The 19,494-nt window shown below is 38.2% G+C and overlaps 1 protein-coding gene and 1 pseudogene across 3 annotated transcripts in view; both read left to right on the top strand.

The window, feature by feature from the left end:
* The first annotated feature begins 427 nt into the window (after positions 1 to 427).
* Positions 428 to 19,494, top strand: part of AFG1L (AFG1 like ATPase) — a 188,324-nt gene continuing 169,257 nt past the window's right edge. For all 3 annotated transcript variants that reach the window (XM_024755879.1, XM_024755884.1, XM_024755892.1), the window contains exon 1: positions 428 to 739. In XM_024755879.1, the coding sequence (XP_024611647.1) occupies positions 604 to 739 (136 nt within the window). In that variant the 5' untranslated portion in view covers positions 428 to 603. The remainder of the gene's footprint in view (positions 740 to 19,494) is intronic.
* LOC112406879 (60S ribosomal protein L36a-like) lies at positions 17,804 to 18,108 on the top strand (annotated as a pseudogene).

Raw genomic sequence — 19,494 nt, forward strand, 5'->3', positions numbered from 1 at the left:
TGCCACATTGAAAATGATTTATGCTCTTGAAATACAAAAAGTAAAAATGGTAGGAGCACATTTCATGTACTCTGCCAAAGATGCGTTGGACGCTGGAGGCAAATAAATTGGGGATACCGTTTACGGAGGTAACAATATTTCGTTAAAATATGAAGGCCCACTGGATCACCTACACTTTATTTAGGTTTTGGAATCTCGGTCAGGTACGCTAACCGAAAAGGCTCAGGAGTGGTTACTTGAATACACGCCGCAAACACGTTCTAACTCCTTGAAAATGTTTTTAGATCAGCTGCAGCAGGCGCTGGGCGGACAACTGCCCCTCCCCCCAGCCTAAAGCTGCCCTCCGCCCCGTCCCTTCGCCCGGCCCCCGCGCCGCCGCACTGCATGCTGGGAGTCGTAGTCCCGGTTTGCTTTGCCCGGAGGGATCGAAGGGCATCGGAGTCCAGCTTGCCCTCGAGCTACTAGAGGTCGCGTTCTTCCGCTGCTCCCTTTCGTTCTGTCGGGCGGAGCCTTCCGTGAGCACGGCTGGATTTGTCTGTGCTACCGTCTCTCTTCTGGGTTTCAATAAAGTTTTCCTCTTCCTTCCCCTGTACGGAGCTCAAGATGGCGGCCTCTTGGTCGCCCTTGGTTACCCTGCGCTTAGCGCCGAGCCGGCTGAGAGGAAGATGTGTCCGGTGCAGGGCTTGGGCCGCTGCTCTCCCCACTTCGGTCACCGCCCCTGGAAACCCCTTTTGTAAAGGTTAGTGACTGTATCTGGAGTAAGCCGAGACGACTGCTTATGACCGGGGAAGTCTCGGGGCAGTCACCCTCCCTCCTCGAGCTCCCCAAACTGCCTCCTTGGTTCACGGTTTTCGAGAGGTTTCTTCGAGAGGAGTTCCACCCTCTCTTGCACCGCTGTTACTGCCTGCTCATGAAGGAGCACTGAGGGAGGTGGCCCAGAGTAACTTTCATTTTGAGGGTTAGATGTCGACCCAGGGTTTGTTCCTTCCCGGCTGTTAGAGACCTGTAAACCCAGGTGTGGGGAGTACCTCGCTTGAAGGGATTCAAGTGTGGGGTTGAGGCCTGGGAACTCTTCCAACCTGCCCCATCCCAAGCTCTCCAGGCTGGTGACCTGGGACTGTACCTCTGACATCTGCAGGCCCTGCGTGCTCTCTGGATTGCGGGAATGCAAGTGTACTGACATTCTCAGATTGAGGGGTCGATTCTTTGTGTTCTTTTCAAGTCCTAGAGGCTTCAGCGAGGCGTATTTTGTCACTGGGCTTGCATCATTCATTCATTCTTTCAAATTGTTATTCATGAGTGAATGAACCTGTATTTTGAGTAACCAAGGCCACAGGAGTGCTAGTTTTACTATATTCATATACTCCCACTAAATTGCGGGCTACTCAAAGGCAAGGACTGGGTGTCATTGTTTCCTCAGCACTTAGCACAGTGTTTGGCACCTGATGGGCAGATATATTTTTTGAGTGAATGAATGACGTTATTCTTATTGCTCCCTCATCCACATACTTAAGCTTTCCTTTTTAAAAAAAATCTCCAGGAACCCCACCCTTATACATCTTAATAAACTGATTCTCATTGGCAGTTTAGCTAAACCTCTATCAGTCTTTGATTATTATCATAAATAGAGTTGAAATTAATACTAAAACTGTGATTAAGTCACCTTAGGTTTTACTGTAAAGTGTAGCATAATCCACTTACTGTATAATGGAATATTTTGGTAGCATGAGGTTTCGATCTTAATATAAACTATTTAAAAAAAATTTTGGAATAGGCTATACAAGCAAATAACACAAAATTCAAAAGGTACAAGAAGGAATTCGGTAAAATGTTGACTTTCTTCCACTCCTGTTCCATAGCCGTTTAGTTTTCCTTCCCAGAGGCAACTTCTCATACTTGTTTCTTATGTATTCTTCCAGAGACATTCTGTATATATCCACCATATATATTTATAAATACCTGAATTAAAGAAAAATAGAAGTGGTAATATACTATACACACTGTTCTGGTCCTTTCTTTTTTTTTCATGTAGTATATCTTGGAGATCATTCCATATAAATACGTGTAGAACTGCCTCTTTTTTTTGGCTGCCACAAGGCATGTGGGATCTTAGTTCCCCAACCGGGGATTGAATGGGCCCTCCCTGCATTGGAAGCTCAGAGTCTTAACCACTGGACTGCCAGGGAAGTCCCTGTACCTCATGTTTTAAATGGTTAAAATAGAATTCCGTTCAATGCATGTACCATAATTTATGAAAATTAGGATTTAAGGAACATTAGCATAACAGCATGAGCCTTAATGTTTGTTCTGGGTCATGCAATATGCTAAATGCTCATCTTGTTTAATTCCCGTTATCCTCATTTTGGGGATGAGGAACCCAAGGTTGCAGAAGTTATTTGGCTAGTTAAGTGGCAGAATTTTTTTTTTTTCTTTTTTGCGGTACGCGGGCCTCTCACTGTTGTGGCCTTTCCCGTTGCGGAGCACAGGCTCTGGACGCGCAGGCTCAGCGGCCATGGCTCACGGGCCCAGCCGCTCCGCGGCATGTGGGATTTTCCAGACTGGGGCACGAACCCGTGTCCCCTGCATCGGCAGGCGGACTCTCAACCACTGCGCCACCAGGGAAGCCCCAGAATTTGTTTTGAATTTGGACATTTGATGAAAATGCAGTTAGAGGTCAATTTAATTGTAACTAAAGTTGCTCCTTCCCCCTCTTTAAGTAAAAGAAAAATTTAAGTTGAAACGTTATTCAGTATTTAGAGTCTGATTTAAGTTTGTTTTCTATCGTTTTCTTGATGTTTTGGGGGGGTATTTACTGTTGACATTTGTTTTATCTCCTTTTTTTCATCTTTTCAAGCCTACTGTTTACTGCAGTGTAATGTGAGGGAAGCACATTACACTTAATGTTAAACAAAAGAAGGAAGTAGATAAAGGAAAGGAATGAGGGGAAAGGAAGAGCATGTTCTTTGTTTTTGTGCTTCATTTCTTTCTTACATTTTTTTTTCCTTAATTAATTTATTTATTTGGCTGCGTGGGGTCTTGGTTGCAGCATGCGGGATCTAGTTCCTTGACCAGGGATCGAACCCGGGCCCCCTGCATTGGGAATGCAGAGTCTTAGCCACTGGACCACCAGGGAAGTCCCCACCTAAGCTTTAATGCCAGCCTTGGCTCTAAGACATTTTGGTAACTGGAAACGTGAAAACTTTAGGGGTCCTAAAATGGTGTTCATTCATATCACCTAACTTTAAATTCCTTAGGAAGTACAACTTATGAATTCCATTTTGACATATATATATTTCCATTAGTCAGATTATTAAACAATTGAAAGTATCAATAAAATTTGGTACCTTAAATAATTTAAGTATATATGTCAATTTTGATATTACTGCTTGTTTTCTTTTAGGTCTAAGTGTATCTTCATTTAATGTAACAGTTATTCAGTCTCCAGATAGTTATGGGGAAACATTTTATTAGAAATCAGAGTGGTCATGGTGTGGGTAGAAAATGCCTCGAGATTGCTAATTCAGTTGAAGTCTTGTATTAAGTGTATGGAGGGGGAAAGTGAATGAAATTGGCTCCCAGGCCTTGAATAGCTTACAGTCTTGGGAGATGGATTTACAAGAGCTAATGTTTATTGAGCCCTTTCTGTGTTCCAGGCAGTCTGCTAGCCGTTTCTTTCTCTCATAATTTTATCTTCATAAAAACTCTATTATAAAATTATTTTAAAATTTTAAAAAAAGTTTTATTTTTTAATGTTTCTTTTTAAAAATTTTATATTGGAGTATAATTGATTTACATTGTTGTGTTAGTTTCAGGTGAAACTGAATTGCTTTAGTGATTCAGTAAAGTGATTCAGTTATACATGTACATATATCCTTCTTTTTAAGATTCTTTCCCTATATAGGTTATTACAGAGTATTGAGTAGAGTTCCCTGTGCTATCTATAAAGGTATTGTCATCTCTATTTTATAAATGACTAAACAGGCATGGCTACTCAAGTGGTATTTGAGCCCAGGCATTTTCCCTCCAGAAGCACAAACTTAACAAACCATTGTGTTCTACTAGCTCTTTACCGTGACAATGAACATTAACACCACCATAATCTAGGCCTATCTGAAGTGTTGTAGGACTACAGAGGAGAAAGCAGCTCTGCTTGGAGAGGGGAGGGCTTTTTAGCAAAAGTGTGGAAGTGAGCTGCACCTGGCCCTTATTGGTGTATGTATAGTCCCTCAGGGGGAGCAGCTAGAGAGGAAGCTTGGCAGGTGGGCTGGATTCTGGTTAGAAGAGTCCTGTATAGTATGCAAAGATGTGTATGTAGGCTCAGGGGGATACTGCTGACGATTTCTTAAGAAGAGAAGTGATCGGGTCCATTTTAGCATGATTATCCCTGTGGCTACCTGAAAAACAGGTCAGGAATGCCTGGATGGGGGAATATTGGAAGCTTGGTGATTATTTAGGAGGAAGTTGTAGTAGTTTAGGGAGAGTGATTTAGGCCCTGAATTACTGCTGTGGTAAAGATGGAGAGCAGGGCAGCAAAGGAGGGAATTCAGAGACCCTGCTTTGGTAAAATTGACAGGATCTGGGGGAGACAAGGAAAGAGAGGAGTTAAGGTCAATTTGGGTTTCCTAGTTTGGGTAATTTAATGGCATCAAATTCCGTCTATCAAAGGAAACTAAACAAATGAAAAGTAAGGCCAGAGGCATTTTAGGGAGAGGTTCCATTTTGGATATGTTAAAGTTGAGGTGTTAGTGATAATTCCAGGTAAACAAGTCTAAGTAGTTGTAGGAAATATGGGATCTGAGTCTAAGAAAGGAAATATGAGGTGTTGAGAGCCATGAGAATGGAAGAACTAGCCTTGAAATATTTGTAGAATGAAAAGGAGAAAAGGCTAGGGATGAGTTCTTGAGGAAAACTGATGTTTTATGAGCAGAAGGTGACCTCATCAGAGAGCAGTTAGAGAGGTCATAGGGGAAATTGGAGAGAAGCCAAGGAAGAGAATGCTTCTAAGTTTTCTAAAACTTAAAATCAGCGTATCTATTTTACTTAAGCTAGCCTTAGAAATTAAGTTTCTTTCTTTCTGTTTTTTTTTCTTACTTTTTGGCCACACCGTGTGGCATGTGGGGTCTTAGTTCCCAGACCAGGGATGGAACCTGCACCCCCTGCAGTGGAAGTGCGGAGTCTTAACTGCTGGACCACCGGGGAAGTCCCAGAAATTAAGTTTATTTCATAGAGGCAAGGTAATATGACAGTCACACCTTGTGATTTCTTATCATTGTAGTGTCCTTCTGTATCTCAGTGTTATATTTTTAGATCTCTATATTAACTGAAGATTCGTATTTACCTTTAGTCACAATCTCTTCTTTAGTACATGTACATTGGAGATCTTGATTAGGTATTAATGTGAGTAGAACTCAGCCATATGAATTGGTATTATTTATTGGCTGTATAGATTGGTGGTTAAGAAAATGGATTTGGACTTTTATTACCCAGTTAGATGAACACCCTGTGTGAAACTTCATGTTTCTTGGATTTCCGTTAATGTTTATTATTATATTAGAAAAGGTTCATGCCTGCTCCTGAGACTATTAACTTCATGATAATGGTTTCTTTCAGTCAGTTTTTTTTTTTTAAGCATAGCACAACTTATTACATGGCATAGCTAGTGCTCAGATGTAGTTCTGGGGTGGAGGGTGGGCATATGAAATAGGGTGGGTTCAAGAGTAGAACCCATTAGAAAGGAACTTTAGAAGTCCAGAGATGGATTATTGATCTACTGTAGATTTGCACTATGTTATACCTCAAGAGCTTCATTCTGTTTGTTTAAGTAAATGATGAATATTTAAATGGGTTTAACTATTTTTTAAAAATTAACTTTTTTTTTGGCTGCGTCGGATCTTAGTTGCGCCAAGTGGGCTTCTTTCTATTTGCAGCGTGCGGGCTTAGCTGCCCTGCAGCATGTGGGATCTTAGTTGCCTGACCAGGCATCTAACCTGTGTCCCCTGAATTGCAAGATGGATTCTTAACCACTTAAATCCTGGTTTTACCTATTTTGGATTTGTCTTTTCACAAAAGTACCACAGAAATAATAGATGTCAAAGGCCCAGTGCAATAATACGCTCTATAAATTCTGACAGAAGGTCATGTAGCCTCAGCTTGACTATATCTAATACTGTTTCCCTAGGCCACTCATATATTTTTCTTGCTTGTGACTAAGATTTGTTCTAATTTCTCTTTTAAGAGCCTTTTGAATATGTCTGTTCTTCCTGCTGTGTTTTGTCTTCCTTGCCTAAGGTCCTCTGTTGAGGTCCCATTTTTATGTGTACCCTGCTGGAGGTACCTCATACTTTAATCTCCAGAATCTTTTTTCATAACCTTCTTTCACTGTCCTACTTGTCCTTCTTATTTCTTCTCTCCGTTCAGCTCATCCTAGAAGATACTTTTCAACACATTATCTATCCATATTCTTGACCAGGTGTGCCAGTTTTCAACAATTTTTAAAGCCTGAACATGCAGTTCTTAGTGTAGTTACTTCAAAGCTTCATAATGCAATTTGTATCTTAAATGTAATTCCTGTAGATTCCATTTAAAAATTCTTATTTATATATTTGTGTAAAAAATTTAAAATAAATGAACATAACAAATAGACGTTATTTTTCTTTATTGTTTGAAAGAAAATAGACCCCTTAGGTCTCATTATTAAATAGTGTTTGAAAAGGGTGAATATTAAGGAGTTACTCAGTATGCTAGGCCATGCCTATAATTACTTCAGAATAGCTTTATTCAGATTTTTAGGCAGTATTTTACTGATTTGTTATGAAATTTAAGTACTGTTTTTTTTCTTTTGTAAAGTTACACACATTGGCACATTTAAGATTAGCTTCGAAAGGAAAAGAATGATAACTGGCAAGCATTTAGTTTTAATTTTCATAATTTTTCTATTTAAATCAAAAGCACCCTTTTAAAGCCCCTAAATCATCCTTTTATAAATAAAGTAAATGCATTCCTTGATGATGGCTTATGTTGTTTTTTTAAAGAAAGAGTTTAATTAAGATTTGATTTTCTTCTATTCTGCACTTTGTTTATTCATCACTGAATCAAACATAGGTGTTTAATGTCACTGGTAAATCTGACTTTTTGGGTCATTGATGGCCATTGCAGTTTTCGAAAAAAGCAGCTATTTCTCTTTGGGATATGAATAGAACATAATAGAGCATAAACGTGCTGCCTGTGACCTTAGCATGGGCTTCTGTCATTGTAGGAGAACATTTCTGGTCAGTGGCCACTGTTTACAGTTTGTTAAAATCAACACAAATGTACAAAACACTCATGAATAATTGTGAACACAGTATTTGAATGGATGCTTAATAAATATGCATTAAAAATATAATTACAGTAATGAAGTTACAGCTGAAATTTTAATCCAGCCCTTTAGAAATATTAAATGTGCTTTTCCTGATTGTGCATTTTTTGCACAGCAGTTGGGTAAACATTTTACACTGGAAATCTAAATTCCTTATATAGTTTTGATTTCATTTAACTAAGCGTGTGTTCTTTTTTGGCAACAATCTTCTTTCTCTTTGTGAAGAAGTGAAGCTCATTTTATTCCATAACTGTTACTAAGAAGAATTTTGATCAGTTCTGTCATAGGACTAATGAACATATGGGATACCAGATGAATAATAAAATGTGACCTGGAAAGACTAGATTGTGATTTTGGTTTCATCCTACGGTACTGGATCAATCATTTAGTTTGGTATTTCTTTTTTCTCATCTGTAGAATGGGATTAGTCATCCTAACTCTGCCTTTCTCACGTGTCATCTATGAGGCTCAGATAAGTTATTATATAATACGAGAAAGTCCTTTGAAAATTATAAGAAATGTTATATAAATGTAGGGCTATGCTGGGAGTAATTGAAATATTAATATCGAAATGCTAGAGGTGGTAGATTCCAGTCAGTGAATAGGAATGGGATGAACTCAACTCTATGTATAATTACTAAAACCATTTTGATTTTCAGGGAGACTAACTTATATTAACAATGGCAAAGGGCTCAGTCTGATTTCAGTGCTTTGAATTCCAGAAAACGAAGTTTTGATTTTCTAAGATTGTGCAGAGGGCCTCTATAGATAACCAGGGATGGTTATTGTTATCCTGGACTTAACTACCTTTTCTCTGGATATTCTGAATATCTAGAGGGTCTTAGAAAATATGAGCTACTGCTTTCGTCATGATGTTTCAAAGAAGGCTATTGAAATTTGATTTATAGTATGTAGGTAAGTCACTAAGGTAAATTATCTTAATTTAGTAAGATACTGCTTATGAATACTGTTTTCAAAGGAACTCAAGTTGTTAATTATTTGCTGTGCAGCAAGATATGAAGATAACATTTCATGGGATCATAGAATAATAGAGCTGAAGAGGACCTCTGGGTTATGTAGTTAAATGTCAGGTGGGAAGGTAGTTTCTGCCTTTATTGTTTCTTTTTGAGGCATCCTGTTCATTTTATGTAGCCCTAATTGCTAGAAAATTCTTTAAGTAGAATTCTTCAAGTAGTGCTTTTCTGTAACTTCTCCTCATTCATCTTGACTCTTTCTCCAGGCACAACTTATATAACTCTAGTTCTCGTGTGCTTATGACAGTTTTTTAAGTATATCTTATTCATTTATATAGTCATTTATTCATTTATCATATTATTGGTTGCCTCCTTGTCCCAATTCCATTTGACAAACTTTAAAACATTAGAGACATATTTCTCCCATTCATCTGTTCATTCATTCCCCAAATATTTCTTGGTGCCATCTGTATGCTAGACACAGAGTACTGGGATGTTGTTACTCTCTCCTCAATGTCAACTGTCTCTTGTCTTATCAGTCAAATCTTATGACATGGTTTCTAGATCCTTGAACTACTTCCCTTCTTGAGATTACAGTCTGCTTTCTGAATGTCACTCTGAAAATGTGGCCCACATATCTCAATATATTCCTTCGGACATGTCTGGCCAGAGCAGTATTTTAGGTTACCTTTTCTGTGTCCTGTTGCATTAAGTTGGTGGCCAGGTCATATTCATGTCTCACCTTAAGACTCCTAGGGCTATTATAAGACAGGTCTCTTGTTTGTATTTGATTAGTTATTTTTTCTATTAAAAATAAATTATTTTTATTATAAAAATACTATATGTGCATAGTAGAAAATACAGGAAAGATAATTACTGTTAACTTCATTTTTATTTTTTAAGCATACTTATTAAAGTATAAGATTCATTTAGTAAAGTACGCAAGTGGTAAGTGTAAAGCCTACTGAATTTTCATAAAGAGAATAGATTTGTGTAAATACAACCTAAATCAAGAAATAGAACATTTGTAGTACCCAGAGGCTCCCATTGTGCACCCTCCAAATCACTAGCTTTTTACTCCCAATGGCAATCAGCATCCTGACTTATGTTACTATTGATTTATCCTTTCATCTCTTCTTTTTTCTTTTTTTTATTCTAATTAATCAGTTAATTTATTTCTGGCTGCGTTGGGTCTTCATTGCTGCACGCAGGCTTTCTCTAGTTGTGGTGAGCGGGGATTACTCTTTGTTGCGGTGCACGGGCTTCTCATTGCGGTGGCTTCTCTTGTTGCAGAGCACAGGCTCTAGGTGCACAGGCTTCATTAGTTGTGGCATGCAGGCTTGTGGCTTGTGGGCTCTAGAGTACAGGCTCAGTAATTGTGGTGCATGGGCTTAGTTGCTCCGCTATCTTTTCATCTCTTGATGGACACTTAAGTTGTTTTCATGTCGTGGCTATTTAAATAATGCTGCAATGAACATGGGGGTGCAGCTATTTTTTTGAGATAGTGATTTTGTTTCCTTCAGATAAATACTCATAGGTGAAATTGTATTAATTAATTAGTTAATTTATTTTTGGCTGCGTTGGGTCTTCATTGCTGCACGCAGGCTTTCTCTAGTTGTGGTGAGCGGGGATTACTCTTTGTTGCGGTGCACGGGCTTCTCATTGCGGTGGCTTCTCTTGTTGCAGAGCACAGGCTCTAGGTGCACAGGCTTCATTAGTTGTGGCATGCAGGCTTGTGGCTTGTGGGCTCTAGAGTACAGGCTCAGTAATTGTGGTGCATGGGCTTAGTTGCTCCGCTATCTTTTCATCTCTTGATGGACACTTAAGTTGTTTTCATGTCGTGGCTATTTAAATAATGCTGCAATGAACATGGGGGTGCAGCTATTTTTTTGAGATAGTGATTTTGTTTCCTTCAGATAAATACTCATAGGTGAAATTGTTGGATTCTATTTCTTAATGAATTATGCCAGATTTATAGATTGCAAATATTTTCTGTCATTCTGTGTGTTGTATTTTCACCTTCTTGATAATGTCCCTTTTTTTTAAAAAAAAATTAGTTATTTGGCTGTGCCAGGTCTTAGTTGCAGCATGAGGGCTCCTAGTTGCAGCATGTGGGATCTAGTTCCCTAACTGGGGATTGAACCTAGGCCCCGTGCATTGGGAGCACGGAGTCTTAACCATTGGACCACTAGGGAAGTCCCAATAATGTCCTTTGATATACAAAAGTTTTAATTTTGATGAAGTCCAATTTATTTTTTCTTTGGCTGCTTTGATGTCATAGCTAAGAAATCATTGCCTAATCCAAGGTCATGATGATTTAAAATTATGCTTTCTTCTAAGCATTTTAAAGTTTTAGCTCTTACAGTTATGTTTTTGATCCATTCCTACTGGGGTTTAATTGGGAGTCCTTAAGTCTGAGTTTCACAGGCGATTGTGATGTCCAGACAGGATTGGATTTAGAACGTCCACACCTGTTAAGAGAGATCAGGGATTGGCAACCTTTTTCTGTAAACATTCAGATAATACTTTTGTCCTTGCCTGCCATGATCGCTGTTACAACTTTAGCTGACCCTCCATATTTGTGAGTTTGGCATCCGCGGATATAGTGGGCCAACTATTCATTGTACTGCACCATTTTATATAAGGGACTTGAGCATTTGTGGATTTTGGTATATGCAGGAGGTCCTGGAACCAATCCCCGCAGATACTGAGGGACAACTGTACTCAACTCTGGTGTTGTAGTGTGTAAACAGCCAGAGATAGTAGACTAATGTGTATGGCCGATTTGGCCTGCAGGCTGCTGTAGTTTGCAGACCACTGGACTAGGTAAATATTCATGTATACTTCTTTTTCTGGTTTGAAATTTTTTATATATCTACACTTTAAAACCATCTGGAAAGTATTTTGGTATGCAGTATGAGGGGATAATCTAAATTAATTTTTCTGTTGTCTTCCAGTTGTCCAGATGTCACTTGTTGAATAATCTCTTGGCTCCCATTGCTTAATTCATTTATTCAACAAATATTTGTTGTGTGCCCATCATATGACAGGCATTGTAGGTGCTAGGTATACAGTGAATTAAATAGGCATGGTACCTTCCCTCTTGTGGCTTGCAGCCTAGTTGAGAGAGACAGACATAAAATAAATAACAAATAGATAATTACAAGTTGGGTGATAAAAGAAAAGAACAGTGATAATATTTGGTATGTCTCCCTCTTTTATTATATATTAAATTATTCCCTGAAGACTTCCTTTTAGAATATCTATTCTATTCATTGATCTTTTGCTCATAGTGTTTTATATTTATTTTCTTATCTGGTAGTCAAGATCCCCCTCATTACTTTGCATCTTCATGATTTTCTAAGGATTTTGGATTTGGATTTTGGTGGAACTGTATTTAATCTGCAAATTAATTTCTGAAGAACTGACAATATTATAATGTTGTGCATTTCTTTTCGATAACACTGTGTCCAGTCTCCCAAATTTTCATTTATGCCTTTGAGAAAGATTTTAGTTTTCTTCACATAGATCTTACAAATTGATTGTTACTATGACTCTTCTTTATTCTAGACTTTTTATCTTAATTGTAAGTGGGATCCGTTTTTTTTTTTTCTATTGTATTTCCAACAGGTCATTGCTAATACGTTAGAAAGATAAAGCCATTAAAATGTTTTCCAGTATTCTCCTTTGCTTAAGAACGGGTATAATTAAGCCATTGAGTTCTTTAAAATTCATAAGTGGCTTCCTGGAAACTTCAGGATTAAATTCAAACTGCTTATCGTTGTAAGGCCCTGTGTCACCTGGTTCCTTTATATTTTTCTAGTAGCCCAACTCTTGCCCCCTCTGCCTTTCACTTTATATCTCAATACTGAACTTGTTTCATTTTCTTCAGTGTACTATCCTCTCATATTTTAGAGCCTTCTCCCAGCTTAATGCATTTCCTTCCCTTCCTTCCATTTTTCCCTGGCTAACTCCTGTTTGTCCTTTTGCTCTCAATTGAAACATCATTTCCTCTGAGTACCCTTATCTCCTTAAGCTAGGTTACTAGCTTTGGCTCTGTGATCTCATAGCATCCTCCTCTTCCCTTTACTTCATACCACACTTTGTTAAAGTTGTTTATCCACTTGTTTATATCTCCCCCAGTGCCCTGTTGGTATTTTGAGTGCAGTTATAGTGTCTGTCTAGCTAGCTGTGTTTGAAGTTTTCAGTACAGAGCTTTACACTCTATAGCTGCTTTATAATTTGTGAAATTAGTTGTTGCTTGTTCAGTTTTTCTATTTAATAGGTTTTCAAATGATTCTTTTCAATATAATTAAGTTTTTGAACCTAATTGCACCTGTCGGTACTTGTATCCCATTGTGTAGCACGGCAACATCATCTTGACTGTGATACAGCACTGATTTGTCTCTTTGTGTCATCTTTGTATTTGAGGGCTAGGTCTTCATTTAGTGCCAGATTTTGTTCTCAAAGCTCAAAAAGGTGTACACAAATCTAGTTAGTCAAAATCCTTAAAAGCCAGCTATGTGAAATGTAAGGGCTTTTAGATTTATATGGAAAGGAATTTCTTTCCTCTAACACTTCACCTTTGGGCTTTTAGTAAAAAAGCTGCTGACTCACAGACATAGAAAACAAACTTATGGTTACCAAAGGGGAAAGACGGGAGGAGGGATAAATCAGGAGTTTGGGATTAACAGATGCACACTACTATATATAAAATAAACAACAAGGACCTACTATATAGCACAGGGAACTGTATTCAATATCTTGTAATAGCCTATAATGGAAAAGAGTCTGAAAAAGGAATATGTATATGTATAACTGAATCACTTTGCTGTACAGCTGAAACTAACACAGCATTGTAAATCAACTATATTTCAATTAAAAAAAAAATCTGCTGCTGCTGCTGCTACCGAGTTTTACAAGAGTGCCGTTTATTAGCAGAGGCAGGTTGAGCCCAGAGTGCAGGTAGGGCAGAGCTCGAGCTGGGCCTGAGTAGGATGGAGACCCAGGAGGGGTGGATTGTTGGTTGCTCCAGGAGGCTTGAGTACTTCAAATTAGAGGGCCTGAGAGAGGTTTGTGTTTTTTCTGTTGCCTGGCTATGATAAATGGGAGCACAATCTTCACTTGTCTGTAGTGTTACGGTGATTTTAATGAGGGCAATATCCTGGTGGTAGTTTGGGGTCACTTAGCTTGAGATCTTATCTTGCCTATTCACTTAAATTTTCTAACATTTTGTGGTGTTTTAGTTTCCTCATTTGTAAGAAATAACAATATGTACCTTAGAATTTTTTGGAGAAGATAATATATAGAATATCTTTCAGAATTCTATCACTCATAAATTTTCAAATGAATCCAAGGTCTGTAAAGAAAACCTTAAGTTGTTAAATGAACCTAAAGCATATAACTTTTCTGGGTTACATGGATACCTCTTGTAATCTGTTAATTTTGTATAACATCCTTAATTCTACTGAAGTAAACACATGTAATGCCTTGAAGTAGTCAAGACTCATCACAGATCGTATTGAATATTTCTGAACATACAACCGTCTAGGAAGGAATAATGCAAAAAGATAGTTTTCTTTACCTTGAAAACTCTTTAAATTTGTATGGTCATGTGTTATCTTGCATATCTTCAATTCTTTCCTTTAATCATAGGATACTTTCGAGCTGAGAAATCTTTACAGAATGTTTTTGAGCTGAACCCCACTTTACTGACAAGTTGTATGTAAAACTTCTGCACATTAAACTACATCTCTACTGATTTTGAGTATGAAGTTGGAGATGGATTCTCAAAAAATATTTAACCTCAGGTATTAAAACAAAAAAACCTTAAGGGTGAAGCAAACCTTTAAAATAATATTTCTGAAAGGAAAATGCTTACTTTTTGTTGAAATAGTCTGGTCCACCATTTTGCTTAAGTCTCTAAAGAATATCTCTAAGACTTTCTTAACTATCTACCTTTGTGTAGAATTTGAAATTCCATTCCAATTTAAAGCCCCAAAAAACACAGAGACCACATATCCCCTTTGTTGTTATTTCTCAGCTCTATGGAGACAGTGTCAACACAGTTAAGCTTTATGACATATGTTTTAGTCAGGGTTCTCCAGAGAGACAGACCCAATAAGATGTATATACATTTAGAAAGAGATTTATTATAAGGAATCAGCTCATGCAATTACGGAGGTTGACAAGTCCCAAGATCTACAGTCAGCAAGCTGGAGACCCAGAGACCCAGGAGAGTTGGTAGTGTAATTCCAGTCTGAGTCCGAAGGCCTGAGAACCAGGAGAGCCCATAGTGTAGTTCTAGTCCAAAGACTGGCAGGCTTAAGACCCATGAAGAACTGATGTTTCAGTTTGAGTTCAAAGGCAGGAGAAAACCGATGTTCCAGCTTAAAGGTAGTCATGGGGAAGGAGTTCCCTCTTACTAAGGGGAAGGTCAGCCTTTTGTTCTGTTCAGGGCTTCAAGTAATTGGATGAGGCCCACCCACATAAGGGAGGACAGTCTACTCAGTCTTCCGTTTCAGGTGTTAACCTCATCAGAAACATCCTCACAGACACATCCAGAATAATGTTTGACTAAATGTATAGGCACTCGATGGCCCAGTCAAGTTGCCAAATAAAATTAACTATCACAACATATATCAAGATTATTGTTGTCCTCAGTGTGTGAGCAGCATTTCCCCTCATGTTCTTAAGGTGCTTGCAGCAGTCCAGCTATCTTAATTTCACAGGTAAAAGTACAAAGGCAGGAAGGAATGAGTTTCTGTCCTGGTCTCCTTTTGAAGAGTATCAGGAGAAACTTTGGCAGAAGCTGACTTCCTCTTAGGCATCGTTGGCTAGGATGGTGATCATGTGCCCAAGCTGCCATGATCCAGAGTCAAAATGGTGGAGTCAGGAGATAAATCTGGAGGGTATGACTCCGGAGCCCATGCTGCTTCCACTATAACATCCTGCCTCCCTGCTGGACCTGTAGGTACAAATGCTGGCTCTGCCACTGCCTAGCTATGGGAACATGGACAGGTTACTTACTTAGTCCCTCTGTGCCTTAGTGTCTTCACCTTTAAGGTAGGAATATGTTAGTACCTGCATCATAGGGTGGTTGTGAAGATTAAATGAATGAAGGTATGTAAAGTGCTTAGAAAAGTACCTGGCACTTAGTGAGTACCCACTAAAGGTTAGCAATTGTTGCTGCTGTTGTTATTAACTATATGATCTTGGTCAGTTTACTTAACCTGCAACTTGCAGTGCTAACTCTCTGGTCCAAATCATAGACATCTCTGAACTGTACTATTGTTAAGAGTTTCCTAACTAGTCTCTCTGCTTCCACTTAAAAAAATTTACATATATATGTATTATATATATATGTATAATAGTTTTATTGAATACCATACAATATAAAAATACATACATATATAAAAATATATGTATATTATATATAATATATAATAGCATTATTGAATATCATACTATTCCTCCATTTCAGCTTTCCTTTTGAATTTCTATTATCTTATTTTCTACAAATGGATTAATCTTTTAAAAAACAAATTGTGACACACCCCTGATCAAAACCTTCTACTTGATCGTAATCCTATCACATTCACACTATTTACCTTGGCTTACAAGACCCTACATGATCTGGTCCTTCTTCTCCTTTCCAACTTCACCTTGTAACATACTCCACCTTGTTCATTTAAATCAGCCACGTAGACTTTCTTTTCTTTCTTTGAAAACGTGAAGCTTATTTCCATTTTCACTTTAGGGTTTTTGCCAGAGCTCTTTGCTCTGCCTGGGAAGTTCTCCCAGATCTTCCTCTGGGCTGACTCCTTTGGGCATTCAGGTGTCAACTTATGTCACTTCCACAGGGAAGCTTTTCCTCATAATCTATAGGAGTCCTCAGTCATTCCCTAGCATAGTGCTTCTCAGTCTTCAGTGTGCATATGAAACACCTATGTATTTTGTTAAAAATGCAACTTTTGATTCAGACCCCTAGGGTAGGGCCTGAGATTCTGTACTTCTGTTGAGCTCCCTGGGGATGCCATGCTGTTGGTCAGAGGTCCTAGGATATCACTCTGTTTTATTTTCACCAGCATACTGATTATTATGTGATCTGTTGTTGCTCTTTATTTAATTTTTTGTCTCTCTTCCCCTTGACTGGAGGGAAGGCTCCATAAGGAAAGAAATTTGTTTTTAATTGTTGTTTCACCAGTGGCATGAATAGTGCCTGAGCTATAGTTGGTTCTCAAGAAACCTGAGTGAATGAATCAATGAACAGATTTATCCATGGATTTTTATTTTAATTATTATTTTTTTAACATCTTTATTGGAGTATAATTGCTTCACAATGGTGTGTTAGTTTCTGCTTTACAACAAAGTGAATCAGCCATATGCATACATATATCCCCATATCTCCTCCCTCTTGCGTCTCCCTCCCACCCTCCTTATCCCATCCCTCTAGGTGGTCACAAAGCACCACACGGAGCTGATCTCCCTGTGCTATTTGGCTGCTTCCCACTAGCTATCTGTTTTACATTTGGTAGTATATATAAGTCCATATCCATGGATTTTTAAGTTATTTGTATAATAGGATTATTGTGAGGAGTAAAACAAATAATTATGTTAAGTTACTTAACCTAGTCCCTGGCACACAGTAGGTGCTCAATAAATGTGAGCTGCTATTAATAGAATTTCCTTCTAAAACTGTTTTGACAATTATTTTTAAAACAGTGGTTCTTAATCAGTTTTTGTTCACTTGTTTGAAAATCTGAAGGAATCTGTAGTATATTTAGAGATCTTACCTCAGAAGAAATGCAAAAACATACACACACACAATTTTCTTTTAATTTCAGAGGGCTCTCAGACCATCCCCCCATTCCCTGCCAGTTGACTTGTCATGGACCCCAAGTCAAGACCTTGTTTAAAAAAAAACAACCTACATGTACATAACAATTCTTGTTAGGGCTGTTAGTGACAATTTGCCTTTTTCTAATTTCTTTTATAATTGTTGCTGTTGAATTGCCTCTTCTTTCTGTGTTATAGGTTACCATGTGTCATTAAGAAGAGCATAAATGTGGTTTATTATATTACTTATTATTTTTTTAAAAATATCTATTTATTTATTTGGCTGTGCCGAGTCTTAGCTGTGGCACACGAGATCTTTGTTGCGGCGTGTGGGATCTTTTAGTTGTGGCATGCAGGATCTTAGTTGCAGCATGCGGGATCTAGTTCCCTGAATAGGGACTGAACCTGGGCCCCCTGCATTGGGAGCAAGGAGTCTTAACTACTGGACCACCAGAGAAGTCCCTATTATATTACTTACTAATGCCATGAGACTGTTTAAGTGGAACATATTAGCATAGACTGTAATACTGCAGAAGAATTTTTTTGTTCTAAACCTCTGTCTTCAGATGAAAACTTAAATATTGGGGGAAATCGCTTCTTCCCCTGCCAACAGCACCCCCACAAACAGACAAACATGGCGTATATCCCTGAAACTTGCCAAACTAACTGTAAGAAGCATGCCAAGCATTAAACCCACAGAGGGACACAGGACAAGAAGGGCAAGGACTCTCTGAATGCTCAGGGAAAGCGGTCTTATGACAGGAAGCAGACTAAGCTGCTTTTCTGGAAAAAAGGCTAAAACTACAAATGGAGATTGTGCTGAGGCTTGAATGCATTGAGCCTAGAAAGTGCTGCAGAGTTAGAGTGCTGACTGTTAAGACCAGCAAGCATTTTGAACTGGGAGGAGATAAGAGAAAGGGCTAAGTACTCCAGTTCTAAACTTCATCTTTTGTTTTATTGTGAAGACAATAAAATCTGGAGGTTATGTTCACTTCAAAAAAAAGTTGAAGCAGGGGGAATTGAAGTAATAACAAATACACTCAGAGCCTGGGGAAACTCATTTATTTTCCTTGGGGAGAAAAATTGAAGTAATTGTTAAAATACTATCTAGAAAGTTATAATAGATTATTCAGATGCTAAGACATCATGATATTGAGTAAATCTTATAACAAGTGGGCTATGGAGTATAGTGGGATCTTCCTTAAACTTCGTTTAGGAGAAAGTAGTGAAATAAGGTACAAAATTGAGGTATTAGAACAGCGCAGACTTTTTGTGCCTCTAAAATCTTACATTTATGTTTGTAGATTAGTTTGTGGATCTTCAGAATGGCATTTTCCCACTGTCCATTTGGAGTACAATAAGACAAATTAATACAAATCAAAATAATATGGCAGCAGCATCACATAATTTGTGTATACTGATGCAGTAACAGATTTAATTTAGTGCAGCTTTTGAGAAGTCTTTTGTGATTCAATTTATACAGCTGCTGTCCAGGCCTAAGCTGGCCAATCTCTCAGCCTTGAGTGTCTTGCCTGACTGATTCTCTCTTTCTTTTTCTTTTTAAAAAGACTGATATTTTTTAGAGCAGTTTAGGTTCACAGCAAAATTCAGAGGAATGTTACAGAGATTTCCCATATACCTCCTGCCCCCCACATGTCCCCTGTTATCAATACTCCCCAGTTATCAACATCCCATACCAGAGAGGTACATTTGTTACAGTCGATGAACCTACATTGACACAGCATCATCATCCAAAGTCCATAGTTTACAGTGGGGTTCTTGGTGTAGTACATTCTACGAATATGGACAAACGTACAATGACACATATGCACATTACAGTATATTTTAGGGTATTTTCACTACCCTAAAAATCCTCTGTGCTCTGCCTATTCACACCTTCTTCCTACCTACCCCCTCCCTTTGTTTACTACTGATCTTTTTACTGTCAATAGTTTTGCCTTTTCCATGTCATATCATTAGAATATAGGACCTTACAGTATGTAGCTTTTTCAAATTGGTCTTTCACTTAGTTATGTGCGTTTAAGTTTTTTCCATGTGTTTTCATGGTTTGATAGACTCATTTCTTTTTAGTGCTGAATAATATTCCATTGTCTGGATGTACCGGTTTATTTATCCATTCTCCTACTGAAGAACATCTTTGTTGCTTCCAAGTTTTGACAATTATGAATAAAGCTGCTATAAATATGTGTGTGCAGGTTTTTTTGTGGACGTAAATTTCCAGCTTCTTTGGGTAAATACCAAGGATAATGATTGTTGGATTGTATGGTAAGAGTATGTTTAGTTTTGTAAGAAACCGCCAAACTG

The sequence above is a fragment of the Neophocaena asiaeorientalis genome, unplaced genomic scaffold, assembly GCF_003031525.2.
Source record: "Neophocaena asiaeorientalis asiaeorientalis breed wild unplaced genomic scaffold, Neophocaena_asiaeorientalis_V1.1 scaffold105, whole genome shotgun sequence".
Classification (NCBI taxonomy): Eukaryota; Metazoa; Chordata; class Mammalia; order Artiodactyla; family Phocoenidae; genus Neophocaena; species Neophocaena asiaeorientalis.